General features: G+C 39.1%; 1 protein-coding gene across 1 annotated transcript in view; it reads left to right on the top strand.

Moving 5' to 3' along the window:
* Positions 1 to 4238: 4238 nt before the first annotated feature.
* The window catches only part of CFTR (cystic fibrosis transmembrane conductance regulator (ATP-binding cassette sub-family C, member 7)), a gene marked incomplete at both ends in the record, with an annotated part of 55422 nt that continues 38790 nt past the window's right edge, over positions 4239 to 20870 (top strand). Inside the window, 7 exons of the mRNA XM_010137035.1 lie at positions 4239 to 4366; positions 5635 to 5746; positions 12383 to 12598; positions 13515 to 13604; positions 14979 to 15142; positions 15634 to 15759; positions 18758 to 19004. Of these exons, the coding sequence (XP_010135337.1) occupies positions 4239 to 4366; positions 5635 to 5746; positions 12383 to 12598; positions 13515 to 13604; positions 14979 to 15142; positions 15634 to 15759; positions 18758 to 19004 (1083 nt within the window). The remainder of the gene's footprint in view (positions 4367 to 5634; positions 5747 to 12382; positions 12599 to 13514; positions 13605 to 14978; positions 15143 to 15633; positions 15760 to 18757; positions 19005 to 20870) is intronic.

Genomic DNA, 20870 nt, shown 5'->3' with positions numbered 1-20870 from the left:
CTTCTGGAGAGTTTTGAGTGTAGTGGAGCTGCCACCTCCAGTATAAAGTAATCATCAATTTACAGCTTGTACTGCCACCAGTGATGGATGTGTTTCAGGAGGGGATGGGTGTGCAGAGCCTCTGAGAAAGTCTGGTCTGCTTCAGCCCTTTGGGAATGTCTGAGTTCCACATGGTACCTCAGTCTGTTTCTGCAGTCAGTAGGAATTTATGGCTCTACAAACACCTTGTAGAGCATAGGCTCCAAAGCATCATAATCATGGCTTGATAGTGTTCCCTGCCTGCCGCCCTGCTCCCCCCACCCCCACTTTAGCTGTTAGAGGAAAGAATAAGATAAAGCAAGAGGCACTTTTCTTGCTCTTTCCCCCTCGAGATTTAGGTTCAGTTCCTTAGGAGCTGAAGGCACTCTGCCTAATTATAGTGTGCCCAGGTATCAATGCTTTGTAAGAGAAGGAAGTGAAGCCATGGCTGCCTTTGTGCTGCTTAGTAGATATTGCTGTGTTGTGCACAGGTCACCTGTTGAAATGGTCCCAGCCTGCTCAGGGACTCTTGCAGGAGAGCCGCTCTGCTTTGCAGATCTTGGATGGCCCAGCCCTGCTGCTCTGTGACTGTCCCAATGCCCTGTGCTTCTTGACCTGAAGGGCCTGATGGAGCTGGGGAATCCCTGCGCTCGGGAGGAAGATCTGGACAGTTGGCTTAGCAACACGGAGGCTCCTTCTGTGTTCAGTGACATGCAAAGCAGCCTTAAGGGAGAGTCAAATCCTATTGACAAGTTAACAGTCTGTGTTAATACTCTCTGGAAAGCGAAAGACATCTGTCCTACAAGTACAGTTTGCTCGAGTGCGATGAGGCAGAACAGGCTGGAGAAAAGAAATAGCTGTAGTAGGAAATCTATTAGATATTGCTAAAGTGAATGACAAAGAAATGGGCATTAGAAATCTACCAAAAGAGAGATTAAAGCAGTATGTTATGTATATGGTATTTACATATCAGCTCGTAAGTTATTTTTTGCTACAGGTAGTCAATAAGAGAGGTTGAACTTGTTTTCCTTCTTTTCTTCTTTTGTGCTGTACACCCTTGAAACTTGTCCCCTGCTGGGTTCCATGGTGTGTACCCATAATAACATTACTAGTTAGTGGCAAAACTGACAGCACTACAGGTTTCTCTGTGAAAGAGTTCATTAAATGCCAGCCAGTAATCCGGTGGCATTTGCTAGCGTAATGCTGTAAAGCCAATCTGTTTCCCTTCCTTCTTGCTCTCTTCCTTTCCAAAGAAATTTCTTGTTCTCAGCAACAACAAGAAGAAAAATACTCAGAATTAACATTAGTAAATTGTTTCTGTTAAGCTGAAAAATAGAAGACCCATATTCATTAACAAACGCTGACTGAGCTGCATTACCTGGTGTTAAAAAACAGATTATATTGCCAGTTAAAATAAATTTAGAGCCATTTTGCATTTCAAAACTTTGTGAAGAATCTAGACCATAATGGTAAACTGGATGCTATCGGAATCTGGCAAAAGGTTGGTTTTACGAGATACCTATGCATTCTGGTCTACTATATTCCTTTTAATGAAATATATGCTGTCTCCCACAGTTCTTGACAGCACAACCCAAGCAGCTGCTGAAAATCTACCTTGAGACAAACAACACATGACAGTCCAGCTCCTCCCATGATTACCACTCCAACCCGAAGCTACTTGGCACAGTTCGCAAATTGGCCAGATCGAGTCAGGGTGGGACTTCCAAGCTAGGCCAGGGCAGCTGGTGGATTAACATCTCTATGCAAGCCCTGCCAGCAGCCTGCAGTAGGAACCTGGCTGTGGGCTAAGAGGTCCCCGGGGGAAGGTGTCAGCACTGCTTCTTTAGCTGGCTGGAGGAGTTCATCTTGCAGCTACCATGACGAGCAGATAGATGAGGACAAGGACTGCACTAAGTCTGTACCAAACTTGTTGACCTGGGAGAGGAAGGAGGTTTAGGGACCACATATTTTAGGTGGCACTGGTAAGTGTACCCAGTTAAGCACTGAGTAGAACGAGACATCTCTAGGAGTAAGTAGATGTGCTAATCATGCTGCCTTTCCCAAATAATAAAACAGCTACTCTGTGCACTTTCTGAGACCAGTCATGTTTTGTTACTTCAGGCAGTAGCAAAATGCCAGGATAAGTGCTAGTCAAAAGTATAAATAAAGTCAAATGTGTGGAGGGAAACCACACAATGAAAAATATTTTCCCCAAACATACAAAGTTTGAAACTGTAAAGGATTTCTCTTTTATCAGGACAAGTTGGGAATTGCTTATTGCAGTCTCAAAACGTTATTAAGGAGCTCAACAAGGTTATTACTCAGCTACAGTATTGGGAAATAAAGAGGTTGCTTAGAAAGTACTGTTACTTGCTGCATTAGCTGCGTTAGAGGTTCAGTAAGTTGTATTCATTGTAGCATTGCCAAAATATCGACATGTACAGACCTTCCACTGAAGCCAGTCCGTGAGAGTGTCTGTTCCTGAAGGACAAGGACTAGCAATTTCTCCATGAGATGTGCACAAAGCGAAAGGCAACTGGTCCTTTCTGCCACCAGGAGCTGGCAAAATACATGTAAATACCTGATTCATCATTTGCAGCGATCGTGAAAGACTTTCACATAACAGTATTACTTCAAATTCAAAAGATTTCTTCTAATTTGTATTATTGCAACCCCTAAAACATTATCCCTGTTATACTGTTTCCAGCAGTAGTAAGGTTTATCAATCCCCTACCAGTGACAACAAAGTGGACTCTCCCAGCCGTCTTGCTGTAACATACCACAAATCGTGTGTTATTTCTCCACTATGGTGGTGTCAAAGACTGAGCTAAAGCCCGTAGGATTAATCTGAAATCATGGTATGATTGCAGAAATAAAGGATAATCTTCTAATTTCTTAGAACCCTTTCTCTTTGCAGTGGGTATGTTATAACTGTTCACTTGGGAAATATTTTTGTGCTTTACTGAGTTACAGGGCTTATAGACTGGTGTCACATATGATTTGTAGTTTCATTAAAGCAAATGTTCGAGTGTGCATGTGTGTGCACACAGATAGGCTTTGACTGTTGTCAAAAGGTCTTTTTGCACTCAGGTAGTGTCTGATGATGTTCTTTTACCTTTGTATCAACCTCTTTGCACCATCAGAGGCTGCAATTGAAAATGTGGGTTACTTTGTGTGTATGGTACATGTTCTTACAGGCATATGGGTAAGCATCTCCAATAAGTTGTTTGTACCTTCGAAGCAACTGTGGAAAAAGTTATTGCATTTCTTTTGCCATTTTAATAACTGTTGGCTATAAAGACAATTTAAAAAAAAATCTGAAATGATTGAGGTTTTGCAGATCATGGAAGCATGACAGCAACAAGCTACTTTCATAGGCATTTCATTTATTTAAGGAAATATTTTGTAACAATGGCAGTAAAGCAGAGACTCAAATAATTTCAAAATACACCATTAGTTCTTATGGTTTCTTGTTTATGTTTTGCTTTAGTCCTGTGCTTTTAAAAGATTTCTGAAGAGAACCTGCTGCAAAATTTTGTGCTTGTTGGCACTTCGGGATTCATAGACCTTTCAGGGACAAATTGTTCGATAAAATTACTAATGACTTATAAAGATTTTCTCTACAGAGTAGCCATTCCAGAGTTTTTTCCTGCTTCACTCTAATTCAGCATGCCCTTTAAATTGGCATTAAATTTTTAAACATGACATTTGAAAAAAGAAATGCAAAATGATTGCATACGAGGGACACAATGAAGGTCTTATGAGGAGTCCTGTGAAAGATCTTGTGTGTTGTTAAGCGCATCCTGCAATATAAACTGGCGAAGGAACACTCAAGCTATATGAAGATTTTCTTTCTTGTAGAAATAAACCTTATACACCAAATTTACTATAATTCTGATTTATTAATTATTTATACGGGCATAGCACATATTTGGAAATACGGTACAAAGGTCTCAATAGGAATTTTGACTGAATAGGAAGTTTGAGGCAGGATTCCAACCCAAAACTGATAAATGCAACAGTTCTGCAATTTTTCTTTTAATGTTATGTTTGTCAATATAGTTTTATAAGTCTAATGCAGAGCTGCACTATATTGTGTCATAATGTGTGTGTTCGTATATGTGTGTGTGTGCACATAGACATACTTGAGCGCTGAGAAAAAAATATTCAGGGTGAGACAATGCAACTGCAACATTAACCTCAGAAGCTGGTGATTTTTTTTTTTTTTTCCGCTCAGATGGACAAAACCGATTTTGAAAAAGGGTTACAGGCGACGGCTGGAGCTGTCAGATATTTATCAAATCCCCTCTGTGGACTCTGCTGATAATCTTTCTGAGAAACTAGAAAGGTATGAAAGATTCATGAAATGACTTTGTTTCAAGAAACGTGCTCCAATTTTCATTAAAAAGCTGTTGGATAAAATGTTTCAGCAGCATTGGGTGAAAGCTGGTTGTAGGTGTTGTCTGGCTCACCCGTGTTCTCGCTGAGCACAGAGTTATCCTTTGCAGCTGACTGGGATCCCTGGTGCGGATGTATCATCTAGATGCTCTAAATTGCTATATTCAGGTACCAGTGAACTCTGTCCGCTGACTATCTAGGCTAGACTCACAGTTTCAGTGGAGTTCCCTATTCTGTTGTTCTTTCTTCCCTTATCCTTGTTAAACCTTGCTTATTGTTTTCTTCAAATCAAAAACTCTCTTAATTTCCTTACTTGAAAGACTAATTGCTTTTGCAGAAATCATACCCCGACTTTCCTCATTTAGGCTTCCTCTCTTCTCTACCCTATTTCAGTGGGTCCTATTTCAGAAACTCTGCCACGCTTGGGACTAACTCTTACAGATACACATGCCTAAATCCGGCCCCTCTCCCCCAACCTCCAGTGTGGCTTTCCCTGGTGTGCCAGGAAATCTGCACTGTTTTGCCAATACAATTAATTGTAGTATGACATACATATTCAAAACTGGCAGAAGGTATTGAGAACAGACATTAAGGTACGCTTAATGCATTTTGATAGTTTATAAATGGAATATTATGGTTATTTAATATTCTGTTGAAAAATGGAGAAAAAAATTATCTGAGGAAATTCTTAGGAGTGCTTTAATCTGCTGAATTTTGACTAAATGTATGCTTTCTGTATATAGCATTGCTTCTGATCAGCAATTTATTTTCAAATAGAAAATTATTGTCCCAGCAACACAGGTTAAAAATAATGCTGTGCAGTAGAAAAGTCACATTTTTGATGCTTTGTTGTTTTCTTTTTTGCAGACTGGAAGAGCTCCAAAACATTTATTTGCCTATTATTTGTGCTTTTGTCTTAAGTACAGCAGGTTTCTTTAAAACATACAATGTGACCTTTTAATGAATTAATTCCCTGCAGGGTGATGTATGGCTGAGTATTTGAAACTGCCAAATATGTGGCTGAACTAGGTTTGAACTTTAATTGATCTATCAAGTCAGTGAAGGTCAGGTCTTTGGGGTCTCTGCAAAGCTTTCTTTCATGAGTCACCTTAGCTAAGTCTCCTTGGATATACTTGTGTGAATTGAAGTATGTCAGAGCCAGAGACCCGTATATTTGCGCACACAACTTAATGATCTTGTTTTCTGGTTCCTTTTCAGAGAGTGGGACAGAGAGCTGGCAACGTCAAAGAAAAAACCCAAACTTATTAATGCTTTGCGACGATGCTTTTTCTGGAAATTTATGTTCTATGGAATAATGTTATATTTAGGGGTAAGATTTGTTCTTCTCTTCAGTAAACTTGGTGTTCCATAAATAGATTCAAGTCTTAGAGATTACTAAATTAGTACAGAATCTTGTGAATAGCTACTGGTTTTGCTCTGTCTTTTGTTTATAAAGATGATAGAGAGATGGCTAGAGACCTTAATAAAAAAACCTTTTTCTGGTAATGTTGTAATATCTTTAAAACATGCATATTAATAATTTTGAAGTTTACATAGTGCTAGGTGCTGGTATATGCTTCTGCAGGTAGAACACCTGAATTTTTGTCTCACTACTGAACTAAATCAATTATGTTATAGTTTTAAGATGTTTCTAAAGAATTTTCTACCCTTACATTAAGACAGATGACTGTGCAACTTCACATGATCCAGCCAATTTTGTCAAAGTGACTATCAGCCAGCTTCATAGTTAAAGAATTTATTCAGGTTTACATATGCAATAAGCAAGTTGTCTTCATTAGTGGTAACAATTCTGCATAGAATAACCATGTGAAATATGCTTGGATCTTGGTCCTGTAAGTGCTCTGAAGTGTATGATCAGAAACTTGATGTGAAAGTCTGAATTGATTGTGTTTATCATCTTTCCAACGTGTTAGGTGGGATTACCCTGATTTACCAAATGGCAGCTGTTTGGCAATCCTATCACTGGGCTTAGGAGCTGTGAAAATAGTTTATTATTAACAGTGTCTCACGAGCAGTGCCTTGGATAGCCAGAGTGTAAATCTGAAAATTACTGTTAACCAATATGCACATTAAATATCCATGTTATTTTCAAGTTTCTGCAATTTAATAGTGAAAGTGAGATATTACACACCACGCTTCTCTGTTCAAAATGCTGTAGTATCAGAAACTGCAGTTAAAATAGTCCAAATGGCCCGAAGAGGTCAGATGTACACAGACAGTCAGTATTTTCAGATGCGTGACGGATCTCTAGTCCCAAGTTTTATTTTTGGAAGCTTGAAAGGAACTAATTCCACTGGCATTAGTGTTGAATGTGGTCTAGTTTAGCTGTACTTTCAAGATCATGGATTGGGCAGAAGAAGAGGGTAAGGGGGATTTAAGGAAAATAGCCCACAAACGTCTCTGAAGCTCACATTGCTTGCTATAAAAAAAACTTCTCTTTTCTTCTGGCTTTATATTGAGTATCCTAATGAACTATTCTAAAGAATAACAGAATTATAGAAATGCAAACCTTCATGTTTACTAGAACAACCTGTCTGCCAGGAGGGAGCGGGAGAGTAATGTGGAGAGTTGTCACCACACCCATGAACTTGCTACTGACTCCTCTGTAGAAGATAAATTTCAGGCTAGGTGGATCTTCTAATAAGTAGATGAAGAAAGATCATAATCTGCTCTATGGCAGCCATGCCAGATGCATGCTAAGTGAAACCACACCAACACCCTCAAGTTTTAACAATTTTGTATGAAATAGTTTAAGAACTTTTTTATAAGAATGTCCTGGAAACTAAACCACAAGTCCTTAACTACATGCAGACTTCTTAAGGATGAAATGTTGTAATGCATGATGCAACGTTTCAGGTCAAAGAGCATTTTTCAGGTTAAGCATTGAATTTGAACCTGACTTCTGTTAGTTTTATGCTGGAATGGTTCCACCCTAATAAAATTCCGTAGCGTCTGTCTTGTTTACACAATTGTGTGACAGACAGACTGATCTTGCAGATGACAAAATAGGTAAATTTATTTAGGGTCCTGGGATGAAAATCCGGTAAAATATTCCTGAGTGTATTAATTTAGACTGCTAACAATGCGAATGTTCTGCTTTAGATCGCTGTTGATTTGATTTGGATAATTAATAATGGACTACAATTTCACTTCAGATTGGATTTTCCCCTAAGAACTGTGGAAAAACTGACTGCTTCTTTCTCTTGTAAGTCATGTCCAGGGGAAACAACTATCAGTAATAGAATCAGAAAGTCACAAAGTGAAATGGTCTGAAGAAAAAGGAAGAAATTCTCTAAAGAAAATGGAAATTTTCTATCTTAAAATGCAGCATTCACGTTCTTTTAGTCTATAAAAAGTTTAGGATGTACCTCTGTAATGCTGCTTTGTGGATTCAAGATTTTTTAAAAATAGCCCTATATGCCTTAATCTTTTGCAGTGACATTTAGACTGTCCCTCAGATGTAACTCATAAAGAACAACTCTGAAATTTCTCAGCACCAAGGCTTGATTCTAAAAATAAAACCTAGAGTACAAAAGTTCTTTACATTTTATCTTTTTGCTTCTTTCTCATGGATAGACACACTTAGAAGTGAGTGTACAGAAATTCTGATTAAAAATAGGGGAATCAAGAAATTAGCTCCCAAGCCACCTTTGTTCTCTCCCAGTTTAAGACCCTCCAACTTGATGGACTCTTGCCACTAGAGAAAATCCTCAGGTCTCCTCTCACTGCCACTCACCTCAGTTTGGAGTTGCCACTGCTGCAGATCTGGTACGAAGAGATGCACTGGGCTTGCCTCCTCCTATGCACAAGGGCTGCATAAAGAGAAAGGAGAGGAGATGATGTTTGTGGTGCTGTCTGTGCTCACTCTGGAAGGCTTTTCTGCATCAAACCCTGGGCTACCCTCTGGCTATTTGAGTGTTGTTCAGGGCTGGCAGGAGGCAATGTGGCTAGAATGGAAGTTCCTGAATCAGTTAGTTGTCTTTGTGCAGGTGGGGCAGTTAACCATCTAGGAGAGGGCCTCTTACTGTCTAAGGGGCTGTGTAATAACACTTCCCACTATGCTCTTTCACCTTGTCTGGCAGCTCTCCTCTGAGATGAGACCCTTTCTTTGTGCACTCCTACCCAATTCTGTCTTTTATTTGCTCCTGCCTTCTCATTATTGCTTTCATTTTTTACCCTTTTTCCTCATCAAGCCAGCAATTCCTTATTCATGTCAGGTTTGTATTTTAGAAAAAAAATTAGTTCTACAAATTTATCCTACCATACGCTATAATAGCTGTTCCTGCAGAGTCTGCCAGCCAAAGCTTTTGCAGTAATATATTCCTGTTAAAAATTAAGCAGTGTCCGAGGGCTTCTGCAGGCAGTTCTGAGGATAACTTCCTTTCCAGGAGTACAGGCAAGTGAATTGTGTGGGCATGTATGTGTGGGATTGTGCAGGGTTGATTTCTCCATGTGGACTTTTTTTGAATTGAGTACGGTTTTAAACCAGGTGAGGACAGAACAAGACTGCAGGATTTTTGAGTCATATGTTCTGTTTGATTGGGGGGTTTATTTATTTATTTGTTTATTTAAGAAATCGCAGACGTGCAATTCAGCACATAGGAAACAAAATCTTCACCTTTCACAATAAACATGGAAAGATTAAATCTTAGTTTAAATTCTTGATTCTGTTATCATTAGTCTTCATTTTATCAAAAGCTGTAAGAGGAAAAACTTGCTGCTAGAGCTGCTGGTGTTCTTTTCAGGCTCTGCTCACGGAAATTAATGGGAGCTTTGCCATTAATTGGAACGGGGACAGGATGTTATGCCGTACTGGCATAGGTGCAACCAAGTAGTGTGTTCTTTTGAACTTCACTTTCCTTTCAGCTCTTGTCTTGTCTAATCCCTGAGCTGTTTTCAGGGCACCTCTCTTGGAGTGTGATTTAAACTCTGCTGACATCCTGCTGTTTGTGTAGTTGTTGCAACTGGCATCACAGCTTTGCTCTCATTAGGTCTAGTAGTTTTTCTGTCTCTCCCTTTCCCCTCACGCGCTGTAGGTGATGATGTTATTGCAGGGTGGACACTTGCACTCTGGCCCCCCTAGAGTAACAACTCTCCCTCATAAATAGTGTTGTGTTAGGCACGTTGAGTTACTGCACTTAATATATCTGCTCCCCTGCCGTTCGAAACAGCTTCCACGCTTCACCTCATCAGCTGATGTGTCTTGTGATTTAAAGAAGAGGTGGTATGGCAGTGAAAAAAACCTACTGCTTTTTAGCATGGTACCAGCTAACAAATCGGGTGCTTTGCTGTGAGGATCAATTTGACTCCACTTACATTTTCCTCTTATTTTCATCCCCTGAAATGTATATTTCAGGCACAGCAGCTGCTAACATTAACTTAGAAATGGTTTTAGTATCATATCCCAAAGGATTCTAATGAGGATTTCCTGAAGTTCTTGCATATAGGTCACAAGTGTGAGTGAGGAGGCAGGGAGGGATATGAAAGTTCTGAAGCGCTTCTTGGGCATACGCCAAAACAGGGATGTGCATCATTGTCTTCAAACGCAGAGTGATTGAGCATATGGGGGATACACGTAACGTGAAAGTTCTCATTGCGTCAGAATAGCCACACCAGGTCAGATTAGCATGGTATCCTGTGACGTACTCTCATTTCTCTTCAGATCTCTGCTCTTTTAAGTAAGGTTTCTGTGAGAGGGACATTTCCGAGTTTTTCAACGGCGTGTGATGGATGCAGAGAGAAGAGCAAGAACAGGAGAAGGAAAAACAGTACTCTTGAAAATGGGATTTTCTCTCAGATGTGTGTCACGTCCGTTTTTTTAGGCAGGTCATTCAATCAATTTATTTATCCATATTTATATCACTAGGTAATTTCAGGTTACAAAAGGAAAAATGCAAAACAGGTAATACTGCTTTCATTTGTATGTAGACTAGACAATAATATCTTTGGTAAGTAAGCTGATAAATCTCCACTGCAAACCAGTGGATTTTTATGCCCCATGAGACAGCAAATGACTTGACTTATTGCCAACCATTATTCTACCCTTAGTCTGTAAATCACCTTTTTCGTTCCAGTGAGCTAGGCATGTATGCAATACCTTTATAGTCACAACAAACACAGCAGCAGATCGTGGCATTTTCATTGGAATGAGAGTAAATAATGATAAAAAACCTTGCTGTTTTAAGGCTATATACAAAAGCTTATCTTGAAATCTCTGAGAGTATGAAAGCACTGCATTGTCCTTGAGAGGTGACTGTTTCGTATTTTGTGAGTTTTGAGGAGTTTTGGTTTGCCACTTCTGGATGCATGTGGTCTAAGCACAGCTGTCTTGTGTCATGTGTGTTTTAATAAACACTCCTCCCTTTGCCTACTAATAACACTGAAGTCTTTGTCACAGATGGCTCCAGGTTTACAGCATTTCTGTTGGGGCAGAGTGGTATTTAATTTGCGAAATGTGTTGTGTAGCACAGGTATGCTATTTGAGACGTACAGTTTCACCTCTTCTGTGGAAAAAGTGAATGGTGAATATCAGCACCACCAACAGTATCATTCAAAAGGGGCTACAGTAGAGGCTGTTGAAGTCCTTGGGATTGCTATTGCATAAAAGACCTAAAGGAACCCAACGGAGAAGGAAAAAAATTAAAGGAGATTTTCCCAATCTATTTATTACTGTAAAACATTAATTACAGCTGAACTTCATGCGCTCACTTCTCTCTGAGTCTCTGTATGGTGGTCTGTGTGATTTTTGGCTCCAAAGCAGTACTAATAACTTTTTGGCAGAATTGAACAAATCCATTTGAAAAGAATCCGGTAGTTTCTTGCTGGTTTTGTAGCATCAGACGCTTTCTGCTGAGACACAACAGAAAGAAGGATGAGGAGACATGCATAAAATTTCTTAGCACTAAGGGTTTTTGCACTGAATATAACAATGAGGCAAAGGAGCACATGCATACTGCATACTCTTCAGAAGCTCACGCAGAAGATGAAGCAAATTGATAGACACAGCATGCCGATGACTTCTGCAGTTCTTGGGGAAGAAGAGGGGGAGGAAAAAGGGAGCAAGAGGCAGAGGTGGAAAAGGATGAGGTTAAAGGATTGGAAAAGTGTGAGAATGATGGCAGTATGAAGGGAAGTGGAAGGCAAAGGGGAGATAACACTAGTGGAGTTTAATTACAGCAGAAAAGGAGGCTAAGGACAAATGTAGTCACAGCCTTAAGTCAAGTCAGGGCTGTAGCAGTTCATCTGAATACCTTGAAGTTTAGCAGTTTGATACTGTCCCTCTTTTCTCTCTTACTCTGGCTCTCTATTGTATTGCTCATCCAAGGATGGGAGGTGCTGGGACTGTGGATGCAGTAGGGACTGGTTTCTGTCCTTGCCTCCTATGCCATTGACACTCTCTCTTCTGCTTCTGTAACAGCCCTGGTGCAATGTCTAGAGCTGTTGAATAGGATGTTCTAAATGGTTTATCCTTTCATTCTGTTGCTATTTTAATTTACTTTATGGTTTAGCTATATTCTCTCTGCGTTGTTCTGCTGGTATTCATTTCAGGAGCTCTGGGTCTTCCCGTGTCATGTAAGTCCAGTAAAGCACCGTGAGAACTGGTCTGTAGGGGCCAAAATGGAGATTCATCGTGCTAAACTGAATTCATTTATTACAACTCTGAAAAGTAAATGTGGAAGCTAATCTCAGATGTCACTTTTGTAAGAAACAATCAAACAAAGTTTACAAACTATATTTGCTTTAGTGGAGTTGCGGGAGCATCACAGATTAAGACAGCAGTGAGTTGTCTGTTCGCCTCTGCAATTACTGTGACTTCCTGTGGTTTGCACAGCAAATAGACCTGGCTCCCACGTTTAATATATAAAGCTATAAATCTGAAGTTAACTTGTTAACCATTTTAGAACAAACTACTGATGAAAATTATTTTTCTTGTTTTCACCTGCAGGAAGTCACCAAATCTGTGCAACCCCTTCTGCTGGGGAGAATAATAGCTTCCTATGATCCGGACAACTCTGACGAAAGATCCATAGCCTACTACCTAGGCATTGGCTTGTGCCTTCTCTTCTTTGTGAGGACACTGCTCATACATCCTGCTATATTTGGTCTTCATCATATAGGAATGCAAATGAGAATAGCTATGTTTAGCTTGATTTATAAGAAGGTAATTGTTTCATTGACACTCAAAGCCAGACCTCTGTCTGTAGCCTACATAACTTTTAGGCCAGTTTGTTGAAAGATTGATAGTTTTGTTAGTCAAGGTACACAAAGTACATAAAAGAATAATGTGGCTAACAGTAGTTTCTGACAGCTCTCCATTTCCTGTGTCCATTGAATTAAATACTTGTCTACAGCTGGTTTGACTGAAGTCAGCCTCTGTGTGAGTTCAGACTTGCTGGATATGCAGCAAGATTCCTTAATTGTTCTACCACTGTGCTCTCTTTATGCATGAGTATTGCAAAGGAAGAATAACACGTGCTGGTGGCCAAGGAATATTTTCAAAACAAGATTAGAGGTGAAGATTTAAACAATAAATATAACATAGAAAGTATTGAGATGAAATGATACTGTGTGAGATGTCTATCGCATGAAGAATCAACAGATACGGTTGCATCACATGTTCACAGATCCAAAGAGGTGTTTGGGTTTTCCAATACCAAAAGCAACTAATTTAAACAAACATGCTAGTTACTCTGGTATAAATCTCGCTGTGAAAGAGTCTTTAAAAAATATTTGTCAAAATAGGCACGGTAGGAGATTTTTGAGGATGCACAGCAGCACACAGCATGGATGCTTAATTAAAACTTGCATTTGCTTATATATCTATATACATAAAATATTCAACAGAAAGCAAGGACTAAGTCAATAAATCAATATTTGTAAAGAAATTTAATGGCTCTATTAAATTCAAGTGACATAAACAACAAGTTTAACAAGACTTTCTTTATAGCATAAGCAGATAAGTGAATTGTTATTTATACTGCTGTACCATTGCTTATTATTTTTATCTGTATTTATTCTGTTTTATGGGGATGAGTTATATGGCCATTTTGATATGGCTGTTTTGTTTTCTGTTACAGATCTTAAAACTGTCAAGCAGAGTTCTAGATAAAATAAGTACTGGACAATTGGTCAGTCTTCTTTCCAATAATCTGAACAAATTTGATGAGGTACGTCATTGTTTTAATCCGCTTGGTGATTCATCAAATACAAGTGCAATACTTCAAATACTTCAATCTGTTCATGACAAATATTAAGGAAGGAAGGAGCATAAATGATGAACTGCACTGGGTGCTCATTGTAGATACACAATGAATCACTACCTTAAGAAAATGTGTTGGCCTGTGATCATGGAAATGCTCATTTTGATTCTTATGACATCCTTTATCTCTTATGCTGATTAGTAGAGGAACCCTAAAAAAGAGGTATACCGTAAAAACATGCTTGTCCTGCAGTCCAGTGAGAACCTGCCAGGAAAATTCTGGGTTATGCAGTTGTTTTCAGAGATGTTGCAACTTACTGGTTCAATCCTTTCATCTTCTTTTCCTGACCACTGTACCGTTTTACTAAGGTGATCCAGTCTGTTCCTTCCTTTGAACAAGCAATGATGTCACCATCCCATTGGTACTATTACCCACTCTCCTAAAAGTGAATAAGAGTCGATGTAAGAACTTATTAGGAATCATTCCCAAACGTCTGTTTTAGACAATACTTCCAGAGACTCCTGTAAAACACCTCTTTTGTTAAAGACACAGAGGTAGATCCCTGATAATGGCTTTGGGGACTGGAAACTCTATGAAATTCTGTTCATAATGCATGTTTAATTGGCCCATTGGTAGAACGAGGTTTGCTTCCCATGAAAGAAGCAAGATCAGAGAGACTGTAGACACATGGCTGGAACCATAGGGTGTATTTACTTTAAGCACTATATTGATATATAGAGCAATGTCAGCTGGCATTGAACAAGCTGCAACAAGTGCCTGTTATTGCAGCAGTGCAGCTGCAGTAACGCAGACCCCTGTGCAGCCTGATCACAGGATTCGGTCCAAAATCTCCCCAGTGTGAAGGAACACAACTGAAGTAGGCAGAAATCTGTTTTGAGTTAGTTGTGTTCACACAACAGTCATCTCTTCTCCAAAGTAGTATTTGCCTCCTATATCAGATTACATCACTCTCAAGATTCTTAAGTGTGTTTTTCTCATCATCGATGGCAAATTCTGTTTACTTTTACAAAGCTGGGATTTTTCCTTGTGCATGTACATAGCAAAGAGACAACTGCAGACTGAACTTTGCCTTTCAAAAATAAAAGCTTAGGTGTGGAATGCATATGTACTGCTGCACTGTCATCATAATTAACACCCAGTCTGCTATGGGCTCAGGATCACAAATCCTCCTTTATAAACTTGTTTTACTACTCAAAGTATTTGTACCATTCTTCATTACATTGTTCAAAGTGTCACTTTAATGACTTCTTTTCGTGTAGTTTTCAGAGCACACCTGTAACTTGTATTATTATTATTATTTTCTGCCCTGGATTTCCACAGGGTCTTGCTCTGGCTCATTTTGTGTGGATTGCACCTTTACAAGTGGCACTGCTGATGGGACTGCTCTGGGATATGTTAGAAGCTTCTGCATTTTCTGGACTTGCTTTACTAATAGTCCTGGCCTTTTTCCAAGCCTGGCTGGGACAAATGATGATGAAATACAGGTGATGAGTCTGTTTTAAAATATCTCAATATGTTTTCCTGAAACATGTTGGTTTAAGAAGTTTATACCACTTGATTAAGAGTCTCTAGTTATGACATTGTTTCAAAAAGAGGAGTCCAAAGGGTGTTGGCTGTGTCAGCAAAGGCGCAGACAAGCCTTTACTTATTTAGCAGCAGTTGTCTAAATGTAACCAAATGAAAAGTAACGTGCAATAAATAGTGACAGTGCTTTGTAGAATTAAAACTTCTGGTTTGAAGATTTATTCTTTTCTTCTATTTGATTTATTCCTTTCAGAGCTTGTATTTTCTCCTTAGTAAAATGATTACTAGATTTCTAATAATTTCTCTCACAGTCTACATAAAAATTGTGTTAAAATAAACATGTTAAGCATAGGCATATAGGGAAAGTGTTTTCATAAGACATAATGGGATAGAAACTAATGATACAGGTTGAAAAAGATAAAGATTAACCTACTGCCTTTTTACTTTGTAGAAATAAGAGGGCAGGAAAGATCAATGAAAGACTTGTCATCACCTCAGAAATAATTGAAAATATACAGTCAGTTAAAGCCTATTGTTGGGAAGATGCAATGGAAAAAATGATTGAAAGCATCCGTGAGTAAGTGTTCTCATCTGTTAGTCAAATTCTTTGTGTGCTTAGAAAAACCCTAAAATTAAGCAGCTATGAACATTGCCTGTGGTCTAGTTAGTACAAAAGTAAAGCACACAAATATTAATCCTTCATAAACTAACTGTGCATTCCCACACTGCAGCTTGGTTTTTTTTTCTTCCAATTTGTCAAGTTCACTACAGAGGTGAGATATTTCTTTTTTTTTTTTTTTTTTTTTTTTTTTTTTTTTTTTTTTTTTTTTTTTTTTTTTTTTATTTGCTTCCTCATTTCTTCTAATGATATTTCAGTGGTGAGTTTGCACAGGTAAAACAATTGTGGCGTCTGTGTTTGTTTCTGGCCAACCCTATCCTCATCTTACAATAAAAAACCCTTTTGTGATGGTTACTTAAGGCTTTACAGACTTTCCTATTCTATGGTGAAGGAAATAGTGCGAGTGCTCTGCAGCCGTTTTCTGAGAAATGCAATAGAGCTGATTTTAATTGCTTTATATGTTACATGCAATCTGTGAAAGGATTAAAGTAACGTAGTTTCCTGTATTCATACTCCACAGTTACATTAACTTTTACTAGCTGTTGATAGCCTTGTATAATGCCTACCTCTTCAAGACTGAAGGGGAATTACCTGACCTGAAGCAGAAAGGAGGTAAAAGAGCTGTTAGTTAGCTGAGAGCTGTGAGAAGGAGGTTTTCATTACCAACAAGGAGTCCGGGGTGAAGTGACGTATTGATTGATGGGTGACACTGCACTAATGCTGTGCCGTGTGTTCGTTAGGTCCTTTACAGAGACTTAAAATTCTCTGCCAGGTGTGTGATTGGGAAAATAAAAGAAAATAAAAGAAATAAGTGTTCTATTATCATATAAATAAAAGCGATGAAACGATATTATTACACAAACACCTTCTTGCTCAGCTGCTTTCTGAAAGACAATCCAGGGAAAGTGAATTGTTCTTTACCTTTAGAATAAAGAAGATCATAAAATTTGTAGTGATTTACTATAAATGATCAGAGAAAATTCAGTCCGAATGCAGGCTGGGAGTTCCAGCCTGAGGATGGAACCAGGTTATAGGATTCCCCTGGTGTCAGTAGTCATACGCATTGCTTTTGGGAAATTTTTGACAGCACCTTGTGAGCAAATCCTGCACAAATGAATTAAATAAAGTTTAGTGCAAAAAATGGTCACAGAAACCTGGAGAAAGCACTGTCATTTTATGACCTATATTTCCTACAGTAGCTTATCGTAAATTTTGTAATGCTGGAATTTAATTTTTATTATATTCTACATTGTTTTAAAAAAACCCAAGAATGCTAGCAATATTATGAGATCAAAGTATTGCTCTTCTAATTCTCTGCACCAAAATACTGTATTTTTTGAGTGATCCAACAGGTCGCTTGGTGAAGACATCACCAGAGCAGGTCAAACCAGGAATGTCAGAGTTTCAACTGAACTTTCCTTGCTGAGCCAGCTCTGCAGGGTCTCCCAGTCAACTGGCTTGTTAAGCTGGTAGGAAACCAGTGCGTGAAGGCATGCCTGTATTTTAGCAACAATGCATTATAACTCAGTCGTTACCAAACCACTGGCATTTTCTGATGCAACCCTGTTTAATAAACTCTAATGAACTAGGTAGACCTATGCCTTTACTCTGGTAGACATGAGCTGCCAGTGGTGGTTATCCTGCAGGTGTATAACACTGCCTCAGGCAAACTCCCCCGGGGAACTGTGACTCTTCAGAGGGACCGATATGGGATGTCTGCCATATGGCTTCTTAAGTTTGTGCCAATAATAACTGTTCATAAGAGGTGTCTGAATAAACATACCTGCACTCCTACAGGCTATGCAGAGAAGTGAAAACCACCAAAGTGAACACCAACAAACTGTTCCCATGTATTGGAAGCGACTTCAAAGATCATCTAATTCCAAGCCCCTTCCACTAGACCAGGTTGCTCAAAGTCCCATCCAGCCTGGCCTTGAACACTTCCAGGGATAGGCCGTGAGTGCTTAAAGTACAGAGCTCTCAAGCCTGTATCACAGACAGACTCACCTCTGGAAAACTTTTGCTTGTGGCCAGCCGGTGGTACTTGGGAGCACACAGCAAAGTGTTGGTGCTTTGATTCTCCCTCCAGAGTAGTGGCTGTGTGCTTCAGCACTGGCAGGCTTTTTGGTAGCTTTTACCCAGGCATTTATGTGGGACTGGGTGAGCACCAAACCACAAAATCTGTGTTATCCCGAATCATTGCTGCCACCCACAGTCTCATACAAGCTCTGGAGGGACTTAAAAGGCCCTTTCTCCAGGGCAGTGGCTACTACTGTGGAGGTGACCTGCATGCCTGGCTACTTTCTTCAGTTGTGTTCCTAACCGCACAGCAGTCAGTAGGCTACTGCGGAGACTGAGCTTCTATGGGGAAAGGAAGGTGGAGAGCAGACTCCCTGCTTTCCGCTGCTTCAAGCTGAGGTTAACTGATGATACCTTATTTCGTGGGTGAAGTTGTTAGAAGGGTGCTTTGCAAAAGGAGATGACGGTATAATTGAATTGCAGCTTATTCTTAGGGTTTTTATGGTCATGTCTATCAAATCTGGCATTTCAAAGTATCTTATTTCTAGGGGAGTTATGTATCTAGATGACCAGATGAGTATGGGATGATGCTTCTGGGACTCTATCGTATAGCACAAAATTAGATTCTTAAGGGTGTTTGTGCCGGGAATTATAGTCTTGTGGTTTATGAGGTATACAAATCATCACATAGATCATTGTTATTTTGTCTGACATCTCTGAACATTGATGCTAAAATTTGGCTCAAATTATTTTTTAGGTCCAAATATTGCTTTGAATCCTCCTTTTTAATTTCAATGCTAGAAAACAAGAAGACGAATGAGCCCCTGAGTTGATTGTTTTCCAACAGTTCTATCCAAAATATTTGTAAGATGTAAACAGTGCGATCCTACACTAATGACTTGCATTTGTTGCTTTGTTTTGTTTTGTTTTTTAACAGAGCTGAACTGAAGCTTACCAGAAAAGCTGCTTATGTGAGATATTTCAACAGCTCAGCCTTCTTCTTTTCTGGCTTTTTTGTGGTGTTCTTAGCTGTGCTTCCATATGCCGTGACTAAAGGAATTATTCTCCGAAAGATATTTACCACCATTTCTTTCTGCATTGTTCTTCGAATGACAGTGACCAGGCAGTTTCCCGGGTCTGTACAGACCTGGTATGACTCTATTGGAGCAATAAACAAAATACAGGTGGGGTACATACACCAAAATCTTCCCAAGTACGTAAGCTAATTCTTTACAGCATGTTATCTTGTCAGTTGATCAACAAAAGCGCACAGCATTTATGGAGACTTTCCGAGTATACTATATATTGCTTTGACTACACACCATGAAATGTCATTATAAATCTTGATGTTGTTATATGGTTCCCCAGGCAGCATAACCACAGGAGTCTCATGGAACCTGCATGCTGCTTGTTTTGAAACAGTGGCTCTTAATTGTTTCTTCTCATTGCAGAATATGGAACTTAATAAAAATATATCATCAGTTGTTGTGCTTAAGAGATGTTTTTCCTGCAGAAAAGGAAGTACAAAATTAGTACACGTTTTATATAGCATGGCTTCCAGTAGTTCCAGTCACAGATCTTCTGTTTTCCCAGCTATTAATGGCAAGAACAGCAGGAGATTGTGCATCTTATGCAAATATGCATCTTGTTCATTATGAGTAGTAAACATAATTAAGGTACAGGTCAAATAATTATTATCTACCTTACCTACTGAGATCAATTGCTCATATACCAGCATGAGAGGCTTATCTGCAGAGTCAAATCAGGGTGAATTCTCATTAACTCTATCTGTTTTATCTGCTGTTTTTAAATCGCTCCTCTGTTTTGGGGTGAAATCTTAGGCTTTTTTAAACACGTTTATATATTTTTTTTAAAACATAGATTTCATTATTTTTAGTGTGATAAAAATACCTAATATGGCATGCAAAGATCTTATTCAGAAAACTGAACCTTAATATAGAATAAGAAGCCGATATTGGGTTTTTATGATTTTCAACCATGCAGAAAATTTGAGAAATCTAGCCACAAACCTTTCTCTTTGACATTCAGAAAGCTGCCTTATTTGGTCTCATTTTAGTCAGTCCTTGTGGTCTCATATTCCCTAGGCGTTAGTGGAGATATCCTGTCTCTCCTGGTTCCTGGAAGAGTGTATCCTGTGCCTTGTCACAGAACTGGCAAGCCCAGTGGTCATACCATTCCCTTCACTTTGCTGAATGCTTGTCTTTGGGGATATTAGCTCTGTGGATGCTCCAGAATCCATAAATAATCATCTCTCTGTGGCAGGTTCAGTATAGACTCCATAGACAGACTGCACAGAATCCCAGAACACAGATGCTCTTTACTTGTCACAAGAAACACAGACAAAAATAATAAACCATCTTTACATTTCTCTGCTTTAATTTCCTTAACAGTTTAGAGAATTCACTGTGTCAGATATGTCCCCGGAGTAATGATGTTTTCCCTGCAGCTAGACCATATTTTCTAGAAACATGAAGTGTTTCAGGATCAGTGTGCTTTCGCTATCTATCGCTGCTCCACTAACTCCACTGGATGATCCCACCGCCTTTGTTATGAAAGCCTAACTATAATTTCCTTTTTTTTGCATAAACTCTGTGTGTTTTGCCATCCAGTTTTTTGGTTCTTGCCCTTTCAATTATCTGCATTTCCTCTTCTGCTTGTTCTACTTGGGAAATTTGCAAGTACACTCTAGAGAACTGCTTTTTCCCCATATCAGTTAGTTTGTCCACTGTATTGGCACGTAGACCTACTCAGTTCCCCATAATTTAAAAAGACAGTTTAGAGGAGATGGTATTTACAGACTGCATAACCTTAACAAAATAATGGAATAGAGAAATTATCTCTCCTACGTTAGCCTGACTTTTTTCTGAATATCATCCCAGAAGGTAACACAAGTGTCAGGTTGCTATTTGTGTCTTTTGAAATTACTACTTCAGTGCTGCACTGGCCAGGATCACTCTGCTTTTTTTTTTTTTTTTTTTTTCCTGTTGGGAGAGACATCCTTCTAACTCTTTTAAACTTTTGCAGTTTTG

This window comes from Buceros rhinoceros, unplaced genomic scaffold, assembly GCF_000710305.1.
Source record: "Buceros rhinoceros silvestris isolate BGI_N320 unplaced genomic scaffold, ASM71030v1 scaffold1025, whole genome shotgun sequence".
Classification (NCBI taxonomy): Eukaryota; Metazoa; Chordata; class Aves; order Bucerotiformes; family Bucerotidae; genus Buceros; species Buceros rhinoceros.
Note: the sequence above shows the minus strand (reverse complement) of the source record. Positions and strands in the feature narration are given on the sequence as shown.